The 6,911-nt window shown below is 44.5% G+C and overlaps 1 protein-coding gene across 1 annotated transcript; it reads right to left on the bottom strand.

The window, feature by feature from the left end:
* Positions 1-3,065: 3,065 nt before the first annotated feature.
* Positions 3,066-3,707, bottom strand: LOC124648832 (putative glycine-rich cell wall structural protein 1). Its single transcript, XM_047188528.1, has one exon. It carries the CDS (start codon positions 3,705-3,707, stop codon positions 3,066-3,068), a length of 642 nt encoding a protein of 213 aa, XP_047044484.1.
* Between the last annotated feature and the right edge of the window lie 3,204 nt (positions 3,708-6,911).

The following is a 6,911-nucleotide window of genomic DNA, read 5'->3' as shown; positions in this document are numbered from 1 at the left end:
GAGTCGGCGCCTGCGGTGGTGGCGCGAGATCTCGACCGCGGCGTGGGCTGACCTGGGCCATGGAGGAGGAGATGGAGGCGCCACGAGGGGTCGGTCGGTGCTATTCTCCTAGAGGCAGCGTAAGGCTGCGGAGGTGCCGGCGAGGCTGGCCGTGGAGTGCTGTCCGCCTGGACCTGCCGCGACAGCGACGGTTCGGCGTGCCCTTCGACTGCGCTGGAGGTGGGAGAAGGTCCAGGATGCAGCTTCTTTGTTGTGCAGTAGGTGGAAGATGGAGGTGGGGAGTCCGTGTGCGTTGTTGGAGACCACGACCTCACGACTACGAAGACAAGGAGCTGTGGTGGTGGCGGTGCGAGGCTACATGGACAGTGATGTCCCAATACTCGATGGCACTGCGACGGTGACACTACGGATGAAAGTCCTGCTCGACTTATGTCGGGCCAGCGACGATGGCGCTTGCAGGTGTCGTGTTCCTCCTTGGAGGCATCGCCGAGTAGTGTCCCTCGCTACCTCGTGGTATTGGTAGTTGTCTACGGGCGAAAGCCTAGATTCGGAGTTGGGTCGACACGATGGCGGCGTCATCAACACTGTTCCTCTCTTGGGAGCATCGTGTTTGGAGACACGGCTTGGAGGTCTATTGTTGCGCTCCTCCCGCGATCGCCGCTGTTCATGGCTTTTCCTCAGCGGCGCAATGTACGTCGTCGCCGGTGAGTCCAAGACGGTGCCTTTCTCGGGTCTAGCCAAGTCCTACCATTCACTTGCCACCTCCTTTTCGGCATCAAGGGTGGATGGTGCGTCGACAAGGGAAGCCAGTGGGAGTTGTTGTTCTTCGGAGGTGACCGGCGTTGGTTGAGACGCCGGCGTTGGTGTTTAGTCTAGGACATGTTTTTTTGCTTTGTATTCGTGGTGTTGGTGGTGGTTGTCTTTGGACTAGCCGGAGTGGAATTTGTGTGCCTTCTATAAAGATAAGGCACACTTTGGTGTGCTCTCGAAAAAAATGATTTCCCTCGATCACATCCTAGGGCTCAACCTGCCGAATGACAAGATGCACAATTATTTAGTTATAATGTTAGTTCTACTTTTCGTAGCACATTTCTCCAGTTTGAATGAAATAAATCTCCGTAGACCTATTAATCATGTTAATTGTGCTATTTTCTCAAAGGTGTGATCGATATGTATATTATTTACAACGGGATGTAGAATCTAAGATACTGTTATGTAGTAACTAGCCCGTGTAGCTCATGCCATGAACGGGTTATCGACTACTGCTCCTGACTAGAATGAATGTAACAACACGAGATTATGGATATGTTGTTTTTACAAGTGGAGTTTTTTCTCGAGCCTACCAAAGAAGGCTAACTTCTAATAAACAGAGCGAGACCTGTTACCGGAGGCTTGAGCCAAAACAGAGTGAAGTATCAAGTTCAAGGTGGATCTATGACACCACCTATATACCTCTTGTAAGCCGCTGGTTAGGCTTAATCGTTTCATAAGATAACCCACGACATTTGTAAACACTCTCCGGTATAGTAAAGTTTTGCTCGCTGGCGCCCGTGGTTTACCTCTCTATGTTGGAGAGATCGAGTTTTCCACGTTAAAATCTTGTGTCCTGTTTTTGTTTTCTTGTTTGTTATTTATTATTTTCTTATCGCGTTTATAACATATTTGATATATTTTGATATATTTCTCGATGGAAAATGCTTCTATGCTTCAGGAAATACTTCCCCCTAAACTTTGAAGCTAACCGAGAGAATGTAATTTGTCCGACTACTCGCGCTAGTCTGAGTCTCATAACAAAGAGCAGTTTCGTCACTTTGAACTAGTCAATATCTGGCAGTCATGTCCCTAAACAAATGGAGACAATGAGAATGGGCGATGGAGCGTTCGCAGCAGAGAATATAGAAAAACATAGGTCGTCTCTGCTGTTCTGCCTTTTCGACAATGCACTCTTGGCCACCGACTGCACTGCTTTCGGCTCAATCGCCACTCTGCAGGGTTTCTGTTGCTCTCGTCCCTGGCTCTTCAGAGTTGAAGATGATCCGGCCATGTTTATATGGGTCACATCTTGATCGCTTCATTTATACCTCGCATTCGATGCACACAGTCTCCAGATAGAGGGAAGGCAGAGGAATGAAGCAGGTAGTGCCCCCTCGGTCTGCAAGTCCCATGCCGCATTTGACAATTAACAAAGCATTTCTCTTGTTATCACCTGATTCCTAACGCCTTCCTATACAAAGAGTGTCGAAAGAAATGAAAGAGAATTTACACTCTTGCCAACACAAAGATACAAATCATGAGTACGAGGCTTCAAGGTTCGGGACAGATCGGCACCTCAATTATTGAATGTCAAACAAATGCAAATGGTTGGAAACTGAAAGATTGCACGCTATTTTTTTTTGATAATCTCTATGCAGTGAACCACACACGATTATTCTTGTACGTACTAACCGTGTGTGATCGTGCTGCATAGCACACGATTTATTCAGCCAAATCATGTGTGGTGCATTGCATACGGTTGAAAATTTTAAAACTGTGTGTGATCTCTATCACGTCACAAACTGTTTATGTCTCCAATGGTGTGAGATTGCATACATCATACTATTCCTTTCCAGTGTGTTATTTGTGTAGTAGTGACACATTGGAGCATGGGAGGAAGCAAGGTGGAAATAGGTACATTTCTCTTTACTGCTTAACTTCCACTAGAATCATACATGGAGCCCTTTATTATGAGCCTAATAAAAACATAAAAAGGAGAGAAACTTAAGTGACAAGAAATAGTAAAATGAAGAGATTAAAACGCATGTTGGACTCCTGTTCTAGTTTGTCTGAATCCCAAAGTTCAATGGTATCCCCCGCTGCCTGATCCAGACCCGGTCCCTCCACCGCTTCCTGTCCCGCCATTATCGCTACTACCTGCGCCACCACCACCGCCAACTCCTTCTCCGGTGGCATAGCCTGAACCAGAAGTACCAGAGCTACCGGTCTCTCCACCTCCGGAGCCAGAACCGCTCCCAACACCGACGCTTGGACCTTGAGCGACACCCTTAACAATGCCACCACCGTCGCCACTACCCTGTCCACTGGCGCTGCCTCCAGAAGTCTCGTCGCTGGAGGCCTGCCCAGCTCCGGCCTCCTTTGCCACCTCCATTTCCATTGTCTCCACCGCCACCACCGGTACCACTGCCGCCCGCATCAGAGTAGCTGACACCAGCAGCACCAGGAGCCGGTGCTAGCGCTACGCCACTCTCACCACTTCCTTGACCGCCGCCCTCCCCCGACCCTTTTCCGCTAGTTCCATCGGCACCAGCACCTTGGCCTTCACCCCCACCATTACCATTAGCATGGGCATACCCATTCCCGGTAGGGGCTGATGCCGAACCACTCGCACCAGTGCCGGAACCATAGCCAGACCCGGAACCAGATCCGGCTCCACCATTTGAACCACCACCGGCGCCTTCTCCTCCTCCACCACCAGCTGCCTGGGCATAGTTATTCTGGCTACCCCCATATGTAAAAGTTCCACCATATCCCGAGGCACCACCTTTTCCACCTCCTGAACCCCAACCACTCCCGCCATCACTACCACCTCCGCCGCCTCCCCCACCTCCTCCTCCTGATGCACTGGATGAGCTAGCGAGCATCCTCGAAGCATCGGTAAACCCAATGCTCAGGAGGACAATAAAGCCAAGAGCTGCAAGCTTAGTAGCCATTGTGTGTGACTTTGTGAGCTTGGTGGAGTGTGAGATGAGTTGGATGCTGAGGGTTTTGTGGGCTTATATAGCGGCGGAAGCTGTGCATGGCGATATTTGCATGCCGAACTCACGCTTTGGGTCTTGAATTCAGTTGGTGATGCGATAAGTAATAAGGGCAGCATGCAGTCAGTTGACTTGCACCTCAACTAGGTAGCATTAAATGCTTGAACAGATCTCTCCATATCTTAATTCAGTCAACAGTCAACTGTTGAAGGGTCTGAAGTAAGCGTGTGCTTGGCTTGTATCAAAGCCTATTCTAATCAGCTAGAGATTAAATCTCCCCAGAGAGAGATATTGTATTCCCTCTTGCCATAAATACTTATCGCAAATTTACTGAACTTATAAGCTAAAATACATATAAATTTGTTGAAACGTGCGACAAATATTTTGGAGCCGGTGCGTATTTTTCCTTGAGAAGTAGGATGATTCATTGCACGTCTTTCCACATGAAAGAATGTGCCTCATGTACTCGTCCGTATGACCTAGTGATCGATATCACACTGCTGGCTCATGCATGCACATGAAGTCTGGCTCCCATAGATCGATCTAGGTGTATTCTTTGCATTTAGACTCGTAAAGGATGCGCAACGATAAACTGTGTTTCGTCGGTGCAGTTAGACGCGGTTTATACCGCTGCTCGTGTAGTATGATAAACAACGAAGCAAAGTGTTGACTTTGCATGCAGCCAGCTAGCGCACTGCTGGAATTTCGTTTGTACCAAAGTGTTGTCAAGTTTACGGATATTACAAATCATCCGATCTGAGCGCCGCATACTCCTCCACCACCGTAGTCGCCTCCGCCCGCGAACTATCCCACTACCCAACACGCCTCTGTTAGCAATAATCTTACCTATAAAGTGTTAAATTGACTTAGTGTTAAATAATCTCTGTTAAGCGGGTTAGTAAGTTTCCTAGTTAGTGCCAACGAGCTAGTACTAGCTCGAGTCCAAGTGGTAGTAGTAAGACGTGCGTTTTCTTTTTTGTTGACCTGTAGTACTTGAGTTAGCTTTGGTAAGTAGTAGTACTAGGGATAGAGATTTGGTGCACATGGTCACCACTATCCTGTTTCTTAAAAAAAAATAAAAAAATATATTTTTAAGCTTCAAAAAATCCTGAAAACAAATCTGTATATAGTCAATGTTGTATGCCACAAACCTGTAAAATATCATCTCCGAATACTTTATATTCTGATCTACACAAAAATAATAAAAGTGTAGATCTGAGTAGTAATTTACAAATCTCTCAAAACATATCAGATTTTGTTATTTTTGTCTAGCACAAAATAAAACGGATTTAGGGTTGAGATTTTCCATGACTGTGAGATGTATCATTGACAGTCCCCAAAATTATTTTCTAATTTTTTAGTTATTTGTTAAAATATCCTTTAATTTTTAAATGGCGAGAGCACTAGAGCTCGGGAGCCAAAAACACTTTTCCTAGTACTAGTCGGTCAGCTTATTTGGTAAGTCTCATTGGTGTCCTATTAGGACTGGTAATAATTTGTTGGTCTAGGTTTCTTTGTCTGTCTGTATATACACTCAAGGTCACTTTGGTCTCCATCAAAGATTTGCGTCGAGCCGTGAGAGGCTAAGAAAATCAAAAGGCGGCTACAAGTTTTTATGTACGTGCGAGTTCTAATCCGTAAGCGAAATGCCGGAATCCAACAATTGTTCAGAGCGAGGTCGAGATTTTGAAGCCAGGAGGTCATCGTCTTTATATATTTTTACATTTTTTCACACCGTACTAGCACCTCGTTGGCAAGCAAGTGGAAACCGGATAGTATATTCTGTTATGTGTGGTAAGCTAGGTTTCTGGGATAGTTATAGGGAAACAAACATAGCGAATATTGATCGTGGGAAGGTAAAATATTTTGCTAGCTCACTCAATTGGTTGCGCGCATGTCGACACGTGAGGTGACAGATCCTAACTAGTACTAGATAAGCCATCTTACCTCAGACGATCTGATCTTTAATGATCTAGTACCAACGTTAAAGTGTACTCCATAGCTCTCTTCCGGTTTGGTCAATTTAAGTTCTGACTTGTGAAACGCACATGAGCACACTATAGTTCGTTAACTATCCTACACTATCTTGAGATATTTATGGTAACGCAAATATCTTAGGATATCGATCTAGAGAAAGTACGGTGTTTAGCAAGCACCTACCACGTCCTGGATTGGTTGCATGCATGTGGAGGCGAAATCCTAGCTACTAGCTAAGCCATTGTTATTCACGGGATTCAAACTTTAATGATTTAGTATCGACATTAAAATATACTCCATAACATTGTTTCTAGTTCAATAAACTTAAATATTTACTTGTGAAATACAGACAAGTGTGGTATAGTTTGTTAATTAGACAATGATATATATATATCTTGGGATAGTTATGACAACACAAACAACGAGAGATAATGATATGAAGAAAAAAAATGTTTTGTTTGCTTGAGATGACAAACCCTAGGTAGCTAAGCCATCTTAATTCACTAGATCATATAATTAATTGATTGTTTAGTATTATCATTCAACTATACTCCATAACACAATGTTTCGAGTAAGTCAACTTAAGCTCTGACTTTTGAAATACCCATGAATGCATCGTAGTTGTTAATTATACTATGATATCTTAGTATATTTATAACGATGCAAACATCGGGGATATCGATCAGAAAATGTACGGTATCTCACTAACTCTGACTTTGTCTTCCACTAGCTACATGCACGTGGAGATGTGAGGTGAAAGATCCTAACTAACTAAAGCCATCTCGATGCATGGGAATAATCTTTAGAGGTTTAGTAATACATAACACTCTCTTCGAGTTCAGTCAACTTAAGTTCCGACTTCTTAAATACACATGGATGCAATGCTGTTTGTTAATTACCTACATATCTTGGCATAGTTATGGAAACACAAACATCGAGAGATGTTCGCCGTGGGAAATTATGGTGCTTTGCTAACTTGGACTTTGTCTTCGATTCTACATGCATGTGGATAGAGTGAGGTAATAGATCTAAGCTAGCAAGGACATCCTAGTTCATGGGATCCGATTTTTAGTAGTTTAGTATCAAAAATAAATATACCCCATAACACTCTCTTGTGGTTCAGTCAACTAAAGTTTTGAGTTCTGAAATACATAGTGAGCATCTTTGGTTGCCTACATTACT

Source organism: Lolium rigidum, chromosome 4 (genome assembly GCF_022539505.1).
Source record: "Lolium rigidum isolate FL_2022 chromosome 4, APGP_CSIRO_Lrig_0.1, whole genome shotgun sequence".
In the NCBI taxonomy this organism is placed as follows: Eukaryota; Viridiplantae; Streptophyta; class Magnoliopsida; order Poales; family Poaceae; genus Lolium; species Lolium rigidum.
Note: the sequence above shows the minus strand (reverse complement) of the source record. Positions and strands in the feature narration are given on the sequence as shown.

Bases quoted from the DNA above. Each gene is read 5' to 3' on its own strand.
- LOC124648832 (XM_047188528.1), bottom strand. From the start codon at position 3,707: ATGGCTACTAAGCTTGCAGCTCTTGGCTTTATTGTCCTCCTGAGCATT.